Source organism: Aphelocoma coerulescens, chromosome 5 (assembly GCF_041296385.1).
Source record: "Aphelocoma coerulescens isolate FSJ_1873_10779 chromosome 5, UR_Acoe_1.0, whole genome shotgun sequence".
Taxonomy (NCBI): Eukaryota; Metazoa; Chordata; class Aves; order Passeriformes; family Corvidae; genus Aphelocoma; species Aphelocoma coerulescens.
Genome location: NC_091019.1, coordinates 46,014,772 through 46,033,368, shown reverse-complemented (window position 1 = coordinate 46,033,368; position 18,597 = coordinate 46,014,772). Strand labels below are relative to the sequence as shown.

Below are 18,597 nucleotides of genomic sequence, written 5' to 3'. Positions count from 1 at the left end.
AATGCTCTGTTTTTAGCTTCACATTCAACGTAAACCACAACATTTTGTGGCTTTTCTAGCACACTTGGATAAAACTAGATAAACTACTACACTGCTTAGTACTTAGGATTTAGCATTCTGGATTCCAATTCCATCTCAGGCAGCGTCTGACTTGATACCCTTCAGTAATTCTCATTCTGCTTGCCTCTCAGTTTTGCCATCAGTAAAATGGAGATAGCATGCATTTCACAGTGTGGTAGAGTGATGTGAAGGCTGACTGATTTATCAGTAGTTGTGAGATGTTTAGGAATACTCTGATGAAATGTGCCACATGTATGCACAATTTATTATTAACCTGACAGCATTTTAGCTGTTTTATTTTCCTTCCTTGCACACAATTCAAGTGCAGGATGCCTGAAGCACATTTGAATGGATGCCATGTGGCATTTTGATTGTAGCAGGTATTACCATTTAAATTCACAACTTTAACATCACATTTAAGCAGAATTTTTGCAATTAATATTCCTTCTTCACTCAATTTTAAAAGAAGAACATTTGATTGGTCTTGCTTTTAGTTCAGTATTAGATCATTGAAATTATTAAAGGCAAACACAGGCAAGGAAAGAATCTCATAGAAGAATGTGCTCTTTGGGCCAAATCTTTAGAGGTGAAAAAGGACAGAAATAAATACAATATGAAAGTAAAATTATCAAAATTACTATTTTGAATTCCAGACCAGTCACAAGGTGTCAAGGTGCCTGAATCACTTTTCAAAATGGGACTTAAAAGTAACTTTTTTAACTGACAAGATCAACAAATCTAAGTAGATTTGTGTTTAGTTCTTAGTTAAGAACATCTTTCATCAGAGATGAGTGAAAGCTTTGCTTGACTAAAGAGTGCTTGGTGTACGAAGTTAATTTTAAGTTGAATACTATTTATGGGACCAGATATGCTAGAAACATTTTATACAATGATCTTTACATTTGATATTTTTACTACAGAACAGCTTATTGATGACACAGTACCTGCAAGTTAAAATAATTCACATGCCCATGTTGCAGCAGAGCTGTGCACAAGGAAAAAACAGCTGGGCAACTGTAAGGGTAGAAATTAAACCAGATGAAACCTACATTTTGTTTCACTCCCAGACCTAAAAAGGGGCTTAAATTGTTTTAGTCAGCTTTCCAACAACAACATTTTGTCAATTAACTAGGAGGAAACTTAAGCAATTTCAGGTCTGGAAAAAAACTAGTGGAGACTGTTACAAATGCCCCAAAATAGTGTGATATAGATTCATAGATTTTAAGACCAGAGGGAGCACTAAATAGACCTACAATACAGCAGTGACCTCCACTGTAAGTGGTGGCAGGGCTATAATTAAACACCACTGACAAATGAGGTCTGAAATCACAGCCAATTGTTCTCCCGGGATAGAGGATTTGTACTTCGGTTTAGCTATCTTTTGCCTCGGGCAACCTGGGAGTCACCACACTGGCAGCGGCAATGACAGGGAAAACATCCCACAGCTCAAGAATGACTGTCACTCCATACTGGTGCAGCACCCAAGTGATTTTCATAGGCAGAGCCTTGCTTATCCAGCCCAAATCTCAGCTTGGGCTGGCTGCATCTCAGAGAGCATTTCTTGCACAGAGAGGTATTTGTTATGCTCTTCTTTGGGAATGCCTGCTGCCCAGTTGTTAGGTCCAGCTACATTGTAAACTACTTAGGTTCAACATGCTAGAAAGCTGAAAACCAAACTGCTGACAATCCCAGCCTCTCAAATCAGTAGCTTGGTTCTTTGTTAATATACTCAGCCTTGCTGCCTTCACTGTCTCTGTTGAGAGACTGCACTCTTCAGTCATACATGTTAGAAGTCAATTGGGAAGAGCCCACTCGAGTGCTGCCCACCCAAAATTATTCCCCAAGCCTTTTTAGTGGAGCTCTTCATAGACAGCAGTACCTATGGAGCTGTCACTTCCAACGAACTGAAATGGTAACAGTGCTTCACACCACTCTTCTCTTCTGGGAGGCTTCAAAGGGCACCAATCTGGTCATCTTTCTGCCTGTGCTCCAGGCTCCACTTGCTGTCTGCAAACTGGAACTCTGTTCTCCTCTCTGGTTAAGTTTAACCTGTGCTTAGGTCTCCTTTTGCCTGCACTTCCAAACCTAACAATTCCCACAGGTGGAGCATGGTGGGGTTGAGTCCATGGGTTTTCATTAATGCCATTTGGTCAGTGTGGGAGTACATGCCCCTTCCTTAAAACACTTCAACATTTTTGTGATATCTTGCAGTTCATCAGTAGTAGATCCATATTAGGGCTAATCATCTCAGTAAATTATAAAATAAGCTACAATGTTATGTGTAACAGATATATATAACATTTTTTTAAAAAAATCAGAATTAAGAAATTCTACAAATTAAAAATACATTGCCTTTTTCTGCAGATTTTCATCCAAATCAGTTGGGGTTTTTTTTCCTAAATATTTTGATCTGAATGAAACCACAATTTCTCACGAGGAAAACATTTTCAATCTGTCTGATTCTGACGTGTCTTAGCCGGTCAAAATGTAACTTCACATGTCTTTCATTCAAACATGCCATAAGAAAGGGCAGGCAAACACCCAACTGCCTTAAAGACAGATTTCTGTGTCAGATGCAAAGTAGAGATAATGCATATAGGTATATAGGCCTCATATCTGAAGCTTTGGAAATTTGTTCATTGCTGCAGTTGAGACACAATTGAGCATTTCAGCTTAAGTAATGAAGGAAAAGAAAATTTAGTAGGCGGCAGCCAGCAAGCTACACTACAAATTGGTCACTGGAGCCCTACTTTTTTTTTTCTGGTCAAGAAAAAAAAAAAAAAAATCAATCTCCAACAACACAGGGCCCACTAGAGGAACTTTGAAGAAAGAGGATTTTGCCACTTTCTGCAGCATCCCATGCTTACTCAAAAGGTCTTCTACACAATAATAAACTCATAGTCATAACAATATCATCATATTCCAAGCTCTGGGATCACACAGCTACCAGTACCTAATCTGGCAAATTTTCAGCTAGATACCCCTGTATGAGTTTTGCCCCATCTTTGACACTAAAATAAACATTCCTCTAGCTCTGGTTGTCCCGAGCGATACAGCAATGCTAGTGCTTCACAATGGCAATATATCCATCCATAATTTTTTACGTTCACTGATCTCCTGTTATCTTCCTTAAAGTCAAAGCTATGTGAATTACAAGGACCTACACAGATCTCCCATTACACCAGAGGTCTGGTAGACATCATGAAGGGTAGTTCCTTTGCACAGCCCCCTGCCTCCTACCACACCAAGTCCCAGAGCAGGTCTCAGAGAAGCCAAAGAGAAAAAGGCAAAATACGGAAGTAAAAATACAGAAATTCTGGTTACTTTCCCGGCTTTTTCCTTTAGGTAGTCCTAGACAAGAAATTTTATATCCTCTCCTCTTCACAAACTTCACCTTTTTCTTTTTTCCTTTATTTTTTTAATCAGCAAGTTATTAAGGAATGATTCCACACACTTCTTCACCATTTTAAAAAATTCTTTGGGGAATATAAGCAATTTCAACCCCATACAGAAAGAAGCTTAAGGAATTCAGCTGCAAACACAACTGAACTATGAAATTTACAGATCACAACACTAGCCACTCTCTTACTGGCTAGCCATTCCTCAGCTCTTGTTCCTGACCAGCCTCAGTGGAGAAACGTGCCTTTAGTTCCAAGGATTTCTCCTATGTTACCTTGAGGAGAAAGGTACTGAGAGGCACTCTGACCCTGAAAGCCAGACTTGTAAGATGGATGCAGCGGGAATAACCAGAAAATCAAACACATGCCTGTGGAGACACATCAGAGGTTTGGAAAACCCAGACAGTGTCATTTTTCTCAAGTACTAAGGCAACAAACCACAAAGAAATGAAAATCCACCCAAGAGACTACAGAGGCCAAGAAACGCTTCTGAATAAATGCAGCAGCCAAGCAAACTATGGAGCCTGCCAGCACTATTAGAGATTGAAGCCTGGTTTTAACCTACAGCTCAAATTTCTACATCTACCAAGGAGCTGCTTCTTTCTCTTCTGACAAAGGTCTCTTGCCAAATACTCAGAGCCAAAACCAGTCCATTATATTCACTCAGGTCACTTAACTGGTCAAATTCCATGAATAAGAGGAGGAAGAGCAAAATTCTGAGAGCCAAGTATACCTTTCCTTCTTGCCCTATGTTGCAATCTGCAGACCAGCTACAAATACACCTGCTGTATCTAATAAGCAGTTAGAGCTCTGATGAGAGTTAACAGGAAAAGAAATATTTTTACCCACCCTTTCAGTGCCTTAGAACCACAAAACACTTGCCAGCTTTGTGCTAATTAAACACAGAAACAATCCAATGGGCTTTCTTTGCTATCCTGCTTTTCATACATAGAGGAACAGAGGAAGTGCAAACTCTGCCATTCTGCTTGGGTAGCCTTTTATGCTCTCTTTGCTTTATCTGACAGCACAAGGTCAAGGTGAGTCTTGAGTATGGAGGGTGAAAGGGGCAGGCTGAAACTAGCAGCCACAGCAGGGAGAGCAACAGTGCTGGCAGGTAGGCAGAGGTGGGCCACTGTACAAGGAAAAGCATCTGATCAGCATCTGAGGTTCACAGCAGAGGACATTTGGGGGAAGTCAGTGGACTACATGGGTCAGATACAAAAAAAAAAAAGTCTAAAGCTCTCTTACTCCCATTGCTTGTATCAGCACCCTGCAGTGCAGCACCTGCTCCATGTCACCGACAGGGAAGAGGCTACACTGCTGCTCAGGCTCTGTCTTTGCCAGCACAACTGCAGCCTGGACTGGGAAGGGTCTGCTTATTCACAGTGTGACACTGCACAGAGTAGCAGGAAACTGGGAGATTTCTGTTGAAAAGAAAGATGAGGAGCATTCCTCAAAGATGGCCACTTAACAAGGAAAACTACCTTAATTTCTAACTGCATGTCCTGGCTAAAAAACTGACAATCAAACCACGTCATTCTGCTGGGTGTTCATGCATTATCATCATTTACTTGTCATGCCAAGAGATTTATATGTCTGTATCACTGTCATACAGAAGCATATGAGGTTCTTAATACCTGGAGTACAGGAAGCCCCACTGGCTACATATTTCAGATATGGAAACTGAGACACTGAGGGTAACCAGGTACATATCCTCTGCAAAGAAAGGTCAATTGATTCAGTCTTGAGTCCTTTAGTCTGCCAGCAAATCACTCCAGGGACGCAGAAAGACCGTGGCAGAAATGGAAATCAGCCTCTTAGGTGCTAACACTCTTATGACCAGACCATTCAAGTTCTGCTGCCCTGCTCCACTTTCTTTACATGTTATACCTTGGTCTCTTTTCAGAATAATGAGGTGAACAAGTGTACATGCAGGCAGGGCCTGGAGAGCTGACACAGCATAACTGGAAAAGGTGTCAGTAGCACAGAATGTGAATCCAATGCACACAGGTCTCAGCCCCATTTCAGCAAACACATTCAAATACAAACCAGTTCTGCCTCACGTAGATTGTGACATCCACAGTCCTTCCTACCCCCACATGTACTTCTCTCAGCCCTTGGGCTGTTTTGCACCCAGTTAGCTCCTGGACCTGTTTAAGATGGAAGAAGGGCAATTGCTTTGCTCTGCAGGGTGGGTTTACAATGGCAGTGGACCTGTCTGCAATGAAGGATTGTGGGAGAGACACACACATACACCCAGAACTCACACTGCTGTCTCTGGACAGCAATAACATGGCAGTTGCCCTGCTTTCTATTGGGAGAGAAAAAAGCTTTTCTTGTCCATCAAGTTCAAAGTTGGTCAGCGAAGAAACAAAGAGGTAAAGTGAAATTAGAAGTTGGCCCAGGACAGGTGGCCTTTCTACCATTTCATCACATGGATTACCACCTTTTCCTGCACCAGGGAGCACTCAGTGCTGATGTTGACGTGCAGAGGCTCATCTTCTTTGAGTAGTGTCAGAGTCCACTGAACAGATGTGCTCCTCCTCTGATTCTCTCCCTGGAGCTTTGTGGTGCCATTTCCACCATCCTCAAGGTATCTGGCAGGATTACTGCCCTCCATTTTTCACCAAAACAGAAAAAAAATTACCTTGTGGCAAATGCCCTGCACACCTCCGTACCAGAATAAGGATGAAAGCTACAGCTTCTGTCTTGCTGGGGGATATAGTTACTGCTGATTGACCTCTGTGACAAGCTGCCTAGCTCAGCAGAAGTCTATACAGTAATAATAAATCAACTCTTCCCCTCCTTTTATTCTTTTATGGCAAAACCAAAGGAAAATAAACCCTTCTTCAGAAACCAAGTTGGAAATATCTAAGTTGGAAAGAGAAATTTCTGACTTTGCTCACTTTCACATAACTATGACTAGTTACTTTAATTTTGATCTTTATTTAGTAATGCCCAAAAATTCCAGTTTAGACCCTAGCTGTGCACACTTTGGGATAGAGCAAGAGCTAGCAGGTTGGTCTATGGGCTCACAGAGAATGCTGGTATCCAAACTCCATCCAGATTTAGTCCTCCAGAAGCTTGGTCAGCCCATTCTCTTTGCAAGAGCCAAGAACTCTTTCTTTGTTCTATCAGGCAGGTAAAACCAATACAGAGCAGCTACTGTAAACAGTCTATATGAGCTATGGTTTACTCTTTTATAACATTTTATAAAAGAACATGTTCATCCTGGGGTTTTTTTTCCCCTAGTTCCATCTTCTCCTGGCCCACAAATTATTGTCACTCCTCACCAGTTCCACCTTACACCAATCTCCTTTGTAGCCAACCACCACCTGCTTCAGTTTATCTGAGGAGATGTCCAAGCTTTGCCTGAGGGCTTTAACACCTCTTCTGCCCAAGGTCTGCAGCTGACCTGCAATCCAGCAGAAAAGGATTGTAGCCCATAGGTCATCTATAATACAAGAGAGGGAAACTAGAATAATATAGCTGTTAGCATGTATTGCAGCCACACTGTTTGAATCAATGGCACTCACCATACAGGGTCCTGCAATCTCCCTGCAGCTCCCCTCCTTTTAAAGCAGGGGAGACTACAAAAAAAAGCCTAGCTCTGGAGCTGCAGGCAGTCCACACTTAGTGAGTGGGGTCCTTGGCATCTTCTGTGAAAGACTATGTAGGATCTAAATTCAAATCCTGCGGCTCCTGCTCAGTTTTACTATTCATCATTAAAAATAACAAACTGTGCTTGAACTGCACCTTGAGGTTGCAAAGCACTTTATAAACATTAATACCTGAACACATCATCTTTCTCTGGTGCTCATCTGGCAATGCATCAAAAAAACTTTAACCAGACTGGAAAAAAGATTATAATTTTAAATATAACCAAAGGAACTTAAACCAGGAAGAATGAGCAAGCGAAAGAGATGGGGAAAATTGAATTGCAAAATGAAGTCATGGGCAGAGTTCTTACCAGCTTTCTGCCCAATGGCCAGGGCTGTGACATAAGAAGTGACAAAAACCAGCAGATTTGCCCCTTTCAATATTTACTCCATAGACCTTGGAGACAATCAATTCGAGAGTTTTGCACTGGTGAGTGAAGATCTGGGCCCATCCAAAGTGTGTGCCAGAACTGCCTGGTGTCCTCTAGAACAGCAGAGCACAAGACCAAATGGAGGGTCTGCAACTGTTTATTGCTGGTGAATTCAACAACCAATTTATATTCATCTATCAAGGAATATACAAGTGGAAGCAAATATTATGGTCATGTTCATTTGTTTCTGATTACAAAATGTATGTAAATGTATATGCAAATTAAGTGCAAGCATCAGGCTCATGGCAAAGTGCCAAACTATCCCCTAGTGTTACAAAGATTGGGGGGGCTGGCAGGGCAAAACAGTGACTGCAAGTGAGGCTGGGCAGCGCCTTCAGATACAGCCAAAGCTTGGATGCTCCAAAGAGGCAGGAAGCGGATAAATCCCACAGTAACTTGTCACTTTAAATGAAGCTGAGGGGCTATAGAAAAATCTGTTCCCGACGCAGTTAGAAGTGTGATAATTACAGAGCAACGGGCTCCTCTGTCATTCAGCAGGCAGCATCCCCAGGAAATCTTGCTCTGTAATCAAGGGAAGAGGTGCAATCAAGCCCATATTCAGGCTTCGTTTAGAAACAGCCCCTGCAGGCAACACAAAGGCTTCAGCATGGTGCTTTGTGAAGTTGGTGATCAACGCCTTGGTTCTGCAACTACAAGCAGAGTTAAAGTCATTTCTAAGCACATCTTATGTTCACCTTTCCTCAGAAAGTCCAGAAGAAGTCTTGGAAGAGGGATGAGGGTTTAGGCCAAAACACACTTGTACAAACAGTGTTGCATTCACCCTGTCCACATTTGTGAGCTCACTCTATACAGAGCAGTGTCAGCGAAAGAAAATTTCTTGCAGACTGACAGCGTGATCCTGAATGAGCAGATATGAACAACCTCATCTGGCTTCTACAGCAGCTCAGCTTGCAAAATTTGCATGGGGAAGGTTTTCTTGGGTTTTTTTCCCAGAAATATGAATGTATCTGCGATGATCAAATTCTACAGGAACCTCATTCTCTTGGCAGCAGCCTGGTCCCGCAGAGACTGATGAGGTTTATCAGAGGGGAAGATGTCTCTGAGTTCAGCTTTCATGTCTAATGCCACCATTGCCCAGGAAGATACAAATTAATTGCTACTCAAATCAGCCATCCTTTGTACCCTACAGAGCTGTCAGATTCAGTGAACCAGTTTACTCCAACTGCAATAAAAATAGTCTCACATTTTATTCAAAACAGCCAAACCTTCCGAAGTGCACGCATTTGCACTCCCACTGTATAAACTCAGAAATTGTACCTGCTCAGCTACCATCTGGGTATGTGACTGCCATGATGTACACAATCCTGGTAACTCTGGGTGCACATGAAGTGCCAGAAATTTTTTTGCACATTGGGGGCACATTCTGGACAGGATTCACAGTTTTATCTCAGTATGGAATGGTTGTTCTCTGTTGACGTTCACCATAACTGGAACTGCACTTGGAGTTACAGTAGCCTCTAATACCTTAAATGGAGTTTCATTCCATCTTAGTATAGAATCAGCAGGTTCCACTCTCTGTTTACTTCTTCTATCTCTGGCCACAAAATAAATGAGTTTGCTATGGTTTTACCATCTGCAGACACAGGTATCACTCAATAGCCAAGTAATGGCCTGGACAGTGTCAAGAGAACTCATTATTAAAAAGGTACATATTACATTTAGCTGTTCAAACAGAACTTGTTATTGATCAGATCCCATCAGTTCCCAGTAAAAAAGCCAACTCCAGTGATGAAATGAAAATACGCACATAGACTACAGACTAGTAAATACCGCAATGGAGTTAAGGTTCCCCCCCAAAAGGGAGTTGTTGATACCCAGTCGAAAGAGCAGTCTTTTTCAAAAGTGAGACTGGGAATAAAATAACCATGTTACTTCTGCATATATCCAGAGGATATATATACATATATAGATATATATAGAGATATATATATAGATATATAGATATATCCAGAGGATAAGGAAACAAAACAAAAGAGAACAGTTCTGACAACAAACATCTCAATTGCTTGGAAAAAAAAAGCAAACAAAGAAAATACAAGTTGTTTAATGGCCAATCAAGCCACAGACAGGAAGAGCTTGTAACCACTTCTGCCATTCCTTCCACATCCTACTGTTTATCAGTGGAGGTTCTGCCACACTCACAGAATTGAAAGACAACATCTTTGGAGTTTGCTACACTTTTTGTTTTCAGATAAAAAGGTAGCTATACTTAATTTGGTTCCTGGTTTTTTTCTTGCCTCTTTTCTTTGTCTGCTTGTTTCCACTTACTAAACAGCTTTTTCTTTTGGTTTTCCCATTCATCTGCACAGACACTGTAACATTTTTCAATGACAGCATTTAACACACTGAAATCACCACTGCTACAGCATAAAGGAGGCAGAAAACAAGGCTGATTATAAAATTCTAACATAAACCAAAAATACACCATTTAGTAATACATGAGAACACAAGAAGAACCAAACAAGGTAATGACTGTGGAAATCTCTACATTTGATCCATTGGAAAAGTTCTCTGCACAGCATCTTCTCTGAGAGTGAACAGACCCCAGCTAACAGTGAGTTAAAAATGTTTGTTTAAGAAGGCACATCGTGACAAACTTCTTTGCTCACCCTTAACAGCAGGTTGGGCTGGAAACTGATGAATCACTATAGGAAACAAACAGCAATGGTGACTCACGGCTTCAAACGGTAACAATAGCACTGCTTTATCCATGGTGTCTACAACAAAAATATCCCTGGATTCATTAGAAGATGTATTTCAGATTGTTCCATCCACCCTGGAAATGCAGAAAGTCCACCCCCTGAGGCCTGGTTAGAGTTCTCACAATTGCCCCACAGGAATATGGGATTCCTGCTCACTTACAGTACTTTCTCAAAGAGGTTCGCTGAAAACCATATGCTGTTGATGTCTAGAGCAGCTCCCCAAGGAGTCTGGATCCATGAGCCCAGCAGTAGAAAGAGCCTTGTATCTTTATGTTTCAGGGTTCAAATGCCTGTGTGGCTCTTGCAATCTTCTATCACCATAGCTGGCATTTAGACCTGAGGTGTGTTTGTTCCGTAAGCATATGAGGATCAGGCCTAGTGGCCCAGCTCCTGAACCGCCTGGTCACACCCAGAAGTCTCTCCAGCCCCACATAACTCGTGGCTCAAGCACAGAAAATAGTTCTGGCTCATTAATGGTTTGGACTAATCAGGTCGGAACAAATAACCAGGAAGAATTCCGGTGTTCAACACTCCACAGGCTCACACCTCCTGTCTAATGCTCCTGTACTGTTATTGTATTATTTGGATATAAAGCCAAATTTTCTGTTATGATTAAAATCACCTTAAAATGAATGCACTTATGGATGCTATGTTTATCTTCCAAACCTTCCCTTCCTACAAAAACGTTTGCTTCTCCATCTAAACTGTAAATGTAGAGCTGTAGGGTTTTTTACTTAGATATCAAGAGAAAAAGGACTGTTTTCACCACTTCTCACATTGTACAGACTAAACTCTGGTTAATCTAGTTTCACTGCCAAAAGAAGTGAACAAATGTTAGTTGTAAAAATATATTGCAAATATTTCCATTTTGACAAAATTTCAGGTTGGATTTTTTTTCCTTGAGATTGGACACCTCTTGTCCAGGTTTCATCTTTGGTTTAAGTTCAAACTGTAGTGTTTAAAGCCAAATGTCATAAATAATGTTGTGATGAGATTCTCAAATTCACACAGGAACTTTCAGTTGACTTACTTAAGTCTCCTGCATATACAGAGTTAATTACCATCACACTGATAAGACCAAAGGAAAAATCTGAAATACACTTCATCATGTGGTTTGCATGACTTAAAACTTTCAAACTCAAATTCAAAAAGAGAGTACCAAACAATGCAGAAACATGCAAATCCCTCTTCCCTTTGAAACACTAAGTAAGATCAATTTAAAAAGCAATTTAAGCAATTTAATCAAGGATGCTAAAACAATCAAGGTGCCACTCAGTGATTAGTATGCAAGCAATTGAAGGGAAGCATGGGGCTTCCACAGGCTAGCAACAGCTAACATCAAATAAGTATACAGTGTCCTGTCTATCAGTTATGTTAGCGATATATACATGGCTCTTGTTTGCTGACACTTCACTCAGTTTTCAGGGACATATGGCAATGGAATTCACCCAGCCAGCCATTGCTTTTACCAACACTAACCTAAGGTACTTCTAAGGTTTACTTACCAATTTATGTTCTCTACCCTTATTAATAAGTTGCTGATGAAATTAATGATGAAGATGATGGAAATCTGTCCATGCTACAAGTGCAGCATCCTTTCAGAAAGGCACTTGTTGCAGTTGCTCACACTCTCTATCTACTCCCATTTCATTACTTCCATTTGGAAAAAGAACGGTGGAACTTGAATTCCTCTGACAACCATCAGCACGAATAAGAACTCTGTCATAGTCCTGCTAAACAACAAATTAACTCTTTGGATTGTGTAAAGTTCAATGAGAAGTAGGGAAGTATTCTCTTACCTTCAGAACACAGCTTGCCAGTATATCCAGTGGCTGAGCAGTCACAGTGTGGCTCGCCATCCAGAAGGAAGCAAGTGCCACCATTTTCACAGGGGTTTTCTGAGCAAAGTCCTTCCATTTCCAGTCGGACCCCTTGACTGCCCAGGAGCTGCGGCTCAGAATTGCCGTATTTCAGATCCAGGATAAATCCTTGAAACGGAGGCTCACTCAGAACACCATCAAGAGTCAACGCAGCAGGACGAATGTCCAGTGGGACTCCACCAATAAAAAGGTCACTGACAATATTCATATACTGGCGCTGTGGACGCACCTCACCTGGCTTGGCTTCACCATCCAGCACTAGCACCGTCCGAAGGTGATTGCGGCTGACCATCAGGAAGTGCCAGTTGCTGTCGTTTACCTGCTTGTCTGTGATAACTGTCGTCTCCGCACAGTCCACGCTGAACTGCAGCTGGATGCGCCCATCAACAAGGGACAGACAGAGGAAGTCACAGACACCACCATCATCAAAATAGAGAAGCAGCCCAGCAGAGACATTGGTCTTGAACTGGAAGCTGAGTTCACTCCTAGTGCTGGCATCCCAGCGGAGGTAGCGGGCCCACTGGTTGGGGATGCCCATGAACTCCAGACCCAAACAGAGACCCAGCAAGGAGCCCAGCAGCAGACTCACCTTCAAGGTGAAGTAGACAGAATGCAGAGTGAAGCCCATTGTTTCAAGAATCTGTTCTTCCCTAGGAGAAAAACAGAAGCCACACTACTGGGAAGAGAACCCCAGCAGTCAACACCAAATGTTAAATCCAAAAGGAAGACAAGGAGAGCAGAGATTGTGACAGAGAGCAGGAGAGTAAGTGGAAAGTGAGATAGCAAGCACAAGTGACCAAGAGGAAATGTGTCCTCCCAAGGAAAGATCTCAATTATCCTTTAGGAACCAGAGGCTTTTATCTCAGAAGTACACGGTATATGAAGTGACTTCTCCAGATGGTATACTCTCTAAAGGGCAAAACAACCTACAGTGATTTGTTTTGGTAGAACACAAAGGTGACACTGGTGTTCCAGGAGGAAGGAAAGGTAGAGCCAAAGCCCAAGCCTAGAATTCCTGTCTTCTACATGTGATGACAATCTTGACAGAGATGGCAGTGAGATAGGAGAGTGAATTCATAAAGCACGTGAACTTCAAGAGGGCAAAAATAAAGTCAATCTTCATGATGCACTGGTGGATACCCAGCCCATAATTCACTGCTTGGCACTCACGGAGCTTGCAGGACCTGTGGGGCAAAACAAAAAAAGAAAGGGAAAAGTTAATCTTACTATTCACCACATCTTTACCAGGAAGCTTACTAACATCTTGTCTGATTACTCAGTTACATTTCTTGATACTCTGAACACTTCTTCATGCTTGCAATTGGCTGTACAGGTCTCAAAAGCATCAAGGACATCTATGTCCTCAAAAGTAAGAGGCCAAAATAGAGATCTCACCAAGTCATCTGCATGCATAACAACAATGAGCAAGGTAAAAATACACCAAATCATTTAACTCCTATGATGGATGCAATCTCATTGACTTTACTGAGAATGCTGCTGGAGCTTTCCCAGTAACAATTACCTCTCCATGAAAATGCTTAGGGGAAAGACCAGAGTTCCTCAGAGTTCAAAAGTTGGTAAGGGCAAGAGAAGACATTATCCAAACTTCCCATTCCACTGCTTACATTATGCTTCCTAGCACACCAAGGAAGCGTTAGAGAAGACAACCTTGCTGTCAGCCTGTCACACAATAGCTGCTTTTACTTTACATGTCTTGCATACTTCAGAGACTCTACCAAGGACCTCTGCAACCTGGAAACGTGCTATGCAAGTTACATATGGCAACCTGCAGCTTAGATGATAGCAAACTTGTAGTTTAGATGCTAAGAACTGTCTAAGCACGTAACCACTTACCCTGGTCTAGTGGTTTGGCAGAAAGGCCAAATTCACCCCTAACTGAGAGCAAAGAATTCTAACTGCCTTCAGTGAGTTACATCTGTTAACACTGGAATTTAACTCACTTCTGCATACTTGCATGTGGGTGACTCTATGCCTGGTGTAGGAGGATGTTTTAAGTGACAAGTAAAGGCAGCACAAAGCTAGATTCATTCTTTGAAAATTCTACCCAAGAAGAAAGTAAGTTTTCTATTAACACAGGTGTTTGTTCACCAAGATGGGTTGGACACAAGAACATCTCTGGGAATGGCTAGAATGGCATTAACATAAATACAAAGCAGGAAAGGAGGCGATGAGAATCAAGGCCTTCAGCCTCACAGAAGTCAGCATGAACACAATTTCCACAAACTGGAACACAAATATTATGAGGCAGTATTTGCTTGGAAAAAGTGTTTTGTGCTGTGGACAATGAGAGTTGTTGACAGCAGACACCTTTCAACCCCATCGCCCATCTTGCTCTGAAGGAGAAGGCACACAGACACTGCAGAAGTGGGCAGTGCTGGAAAGTTTCTGTTTGGTAAGGACAGAGGCTGAGCTGGAGGAGAATCACTAAAAAATGGAGGGGAGAGTTCACACAGTCACATCCTCACCTGCCTCAGGGACCTGCAGAAGCCATAAGTCTCCAGAGCTGTCAGTCTGACAAATTTAGCCAGCACAAAAAACAAGTCACTTAGAAAACAAAAGGGATCAATTAAAAGAAAACCCACAAGTTGGAGAGAAATGTGAGTTTTCAGTGCCCAGTGGAAACCAGGCCTGTTCCCTGCAGCTGCCTGAGTGGAGCATGTTAGCTAAACTGCTATAAACACAAATAAAATCAAGTCAAAACCAGAGGGAAGATAATTCCTTTTAATGGTTGGCTGAGGAAAATGGAAGGTGGGAAAAGGAGGTGTTAGGAGAGGTGTAAAATGAACAAAAAAATTGAACACAGAATCCAATTGCCCAAATAATTTGTCTTCCCAATAATCACAATATTGGCTAAGTTCATGGTGGTTTTGGAGGGGTCCTGAAAAATTAATTGGGAAAATATTATGTAGTTCTTGTCCATTTACCTTTCTTCTTTGTGCTCCCTAGTGGATTCACTAAAATAGCCCATGATTTATGGAGAAGAATAGAGTGAGAGAAAGGTAAGAGAGAAAGTGATGACCCAAGCCTGGAATTACTGATGAGATGGGAATAAGAATATCATAATGTGTGTAAATTAGCCACTGATGTGCTTCCAGCAGCTCACAGCTTCCTGAACCATTTACTACTACCATGGTAAAATTCAGTACTCCATCAGACAGCTCTGTGCTCAGCCTGAGCTGAGAAGGAAGACAAGCCCAGCATGGCAGCAACCATCCACAGAGACCCCAATGCAGCAGGGCTCTCACACCAGCTTTTAATTCTCCTGGGCAGGGTAGATTGCATCATCTGCATCAAAACCAGCTCTCAGTCTTACACTCTTCTCTCCCTGTTTTAGAAGACCAACTCTTTAATAAGCAGTGAAAGATGCTGTAAATCACAGCAGCAGGTGTGAACACTATAGAAAACCTGAGATGCGTATGTCCACGCACAGTTCAAAATCCTGTCTGAAAAGCCTGTCAATCTGTCCCAATCCCAGGGTGCTGAAACCTTGTTTACACAGACAAATATCAGCTTCCGTGGGTCACTTCAGTCCTTGGGATATTTCAAAGGTACAATAATGGGAGTAGGCTACCTCTGTGGTGCAAATATCTTTAACTTAGATACAAATTCATTAGGGCAGGACAAAAGGCATAGTAAACAAGGGAAACCAGACAGAAACGGTTAAACAGGAAGAGCATTGTTGACTGAGGGAAGCCAAGACAATTCCTCTTTCTGTTTTGATTGAGAGAAGCCAAGGTAATCCCTTTCTAGCTGTTTTGAAAGAAGACAGTGCCAGCTCTGTTTCAGAAGAGGAAGACAATGCAAAACCCATGAAATATCGGTGTCATTGCTGGGTGCTTCATTACCTTTTAGACACTGCAGCTCAGATTTTGGGAAGGCTGCCTACACCCAGCCACTAGCAGGCTAGAGCCATCTGTGACTCCCTCAGAGCTCTGTCAGTGCACGTCAGTCCTGACTCATGGCGCTTCCCGTTACTCCAGTTGCGTGTCTCACACAGTTAAGTCTGTGAGAGCAAATCTTACCACAGTAGCAGGGTCTTCAAGAAAAGCTCAGAAGACTCAGTGCCCTTTATAGCAGGAGGCAGGATCTGAATCCCAACGTTGAGAGAGTAAATCCTGACATACCAATTCTGGGCCTCACCCATTCCCACAATGATCCTCCAAGACACACTGAGAATGAATAATTTTCTGCTCTTACCATTTTATTTTTAGCATAAATACTACCCTAGCAGCCTCATACAGCACACTGCTACCATAGCAATACATTACAGTTTGGAACAAAAACTACAGAATCCCAGAGTATTGTCTTACGTATTTTATCTCTGAGAAATCTCACTGTCAGGGCATGACAACATCTTACAAAAAAAGGGACTTCATGACGGACAGCCGCAAGCAAGTTATCTCCACTGCACTCCCAACAGCTTGTACCGCCTCCCTGGCCCACCTGAGAGCTGCAACAGCGAGGAACCTGCACACTGAACAGACGGCTCAGCATCTCACACACGCCAAACCCGCTGTAGGAAACGCACCCACTTGCACTGTTGGAGCGTCCCACTCACAGGGTTGACAGAGCTGCACGAGCTCCCCAGCCGGGGAAGGGAGGCAGCCCCGTGGCAGTGCCAAGGGCGAGTGCTGCCTGACCACTGCACACTTTCCCGAACTTGACAGCAGTCTATTAATGCCAGGTCAGAGCCATCTGCTCAGCAGCCCAGGGAGGGGTGTCTCGCCCTTGCTTTGAAGTGGCTCTCAACCACTTATCAGCTGTATGTGGAGAGTGAGTGACATTATCTAATTGCCAACTAATTTCCATAATTACTGACTGGCACACTCTGTATGCAGGGTTAATATCTTTGCAAATGTCTCGAAACACACCTGCTTAGGAAAGAGGATGGGAAGCTGTTGCTCTGCAGCTTATTTACCCAACTGCACAGAAAGGTTGCAGAAGATGGGTTTGTCACTCTGTGTCCTCCCTCCTCCACTGCCTCCCTCTCCGGCTGCTAATTGCTTGCGGATGGACTTACTTGTATTTGAAAGTGTAATTTTCAGCAGAAAGAAGAACAGAGATTAATTCAGACAGGCTGGCTTCCCTTGCAAACTCCTTCCACAGCACCCCAGTGCAAGACTGTGTAAGTCCTGTTATTCCACTTCAGGATGCTAGACAAAATCCCACTGATACACTGATGGGAAAGGTTTACAGTCCACCCAGTCTGACATCCTCTTCCACAACCAGAACCATTCTCTATGCCACACTTTGTGCAGAAGGAAAAATATATATTGGTCACCTAAGATCCATGTGAGCTCACTTTTGCCCCTCCCTTCACCATAAAACAAGCAAAATCCAATTGTTTTCTTTATTCTCCAGGCCCTAACAAAGCAGCAGAGTTTTCAGAAGGAGTAAGCAGGATCCTAATTTGGCTCTGCATCCATGTGTCTCCCCATAATTGGCCCAAAGCACAGCAATCAAATCACTGCAGCTCTACAACATATGCTGCTCAAAATGATACAGTAACATTTACCTCAATAACTGACATTAAAAGTCAAGCTTGCTAGCAAAGAGAAATGGGGAATTAATAGTATTTATTCACTCATCCAGTTCTGAACAGTGGGCTCCTTTTGGCTAATGCTTTGAAATCTTTCTGCCTGGCCTATCCCCAGATGAATTGTGGCTAAAGAAAAAGGGTCAAAGAAAAACAAACAAAAAAAAATAATAAAATAACCTTTCCAATAAAAAATGCAGATGTTAAAACTATGAGTTGCTACAGTCACTACAGATAAAAAGGAACACAGAAATCCTCCCATCACACAACATCCTCAGCAAGGATGCATGGAGAGATGTTTACAGAGAACTGAGAGGGGACATGGAGGGTTTGAAATTCATGAGACTAGAGAAAACCACAGGGGCTAATTTAGTTTTTAATTCCTCTTGCAGCATTTGCATCTCAGTAATAAATCTGGACACTTCCTCATACCCTTGCTGGGATGGAGAGGACTCTGGGATGGTGCCAAGGAAGCTGAGCTGAAAGAACTAGGATGAAGGTAGAGACAGAGAGCTTCTATCTTCATACAGTTCTATGATTCTCTTACCAAGGGAGATTTCAGTGCCACCACACAGCTCAGAGGGGTCACCGGTAAGGCAAGATGGGCTCTGCTAAGTGAAGAAGCTGGAAGTGCAATTGAAAATGGGGGCTTTGACTTGCAAAGCGCTGAACACACCTAGGTTCTGCTGAAGTTGGCAGAACTTCATGGGATGCAGCATCTTACATTACTGGCTGACTGGCTGCAAGGAGAAAAGCAGTGATATTTCAGGCTTTATCTTGGATGTAGAGATCCGTCCATATGAAGACCAGCAGCTTAAAATTAGGAACTGAGAGTGACACGGAGCTGTTGACCTCTTCTGCATGGTTTCCAGGGATATAGTATTCATGT

General features: G+C 42.5%; 1 protein-coding gene across 16 annotated transcripts in view; it reads right to left on the bottom strand.

The window, feature by feature from the left end:
• The window catches only part of NRXN3 (neurexin 3), a 982,949-nt gene that overhangs the window by 915,513 nt on the left and 48,839 nt on the right, over positions 1–18,597 (bottom strand). For 15 of the 16 annotated variants that reach the window (XM_069017992.1, XM_069017994.1, XM_069017995.1 and 12 more), the window contains exon 2: positions 12,071–13,335. In XM_069017992.1, the coding sequence (XP_068874093.1) occupies positions 12,071–12,779 (709 nt within the window). In that variant the 5' untranslated portion in view covers positions 12,780–13,335. The remainder of the gene's footprint in view (positions 1–12,070; positions 13,336–18,597) is intronic. The other variant, XM_069017993.1, reaches the window with a different exon arrangement.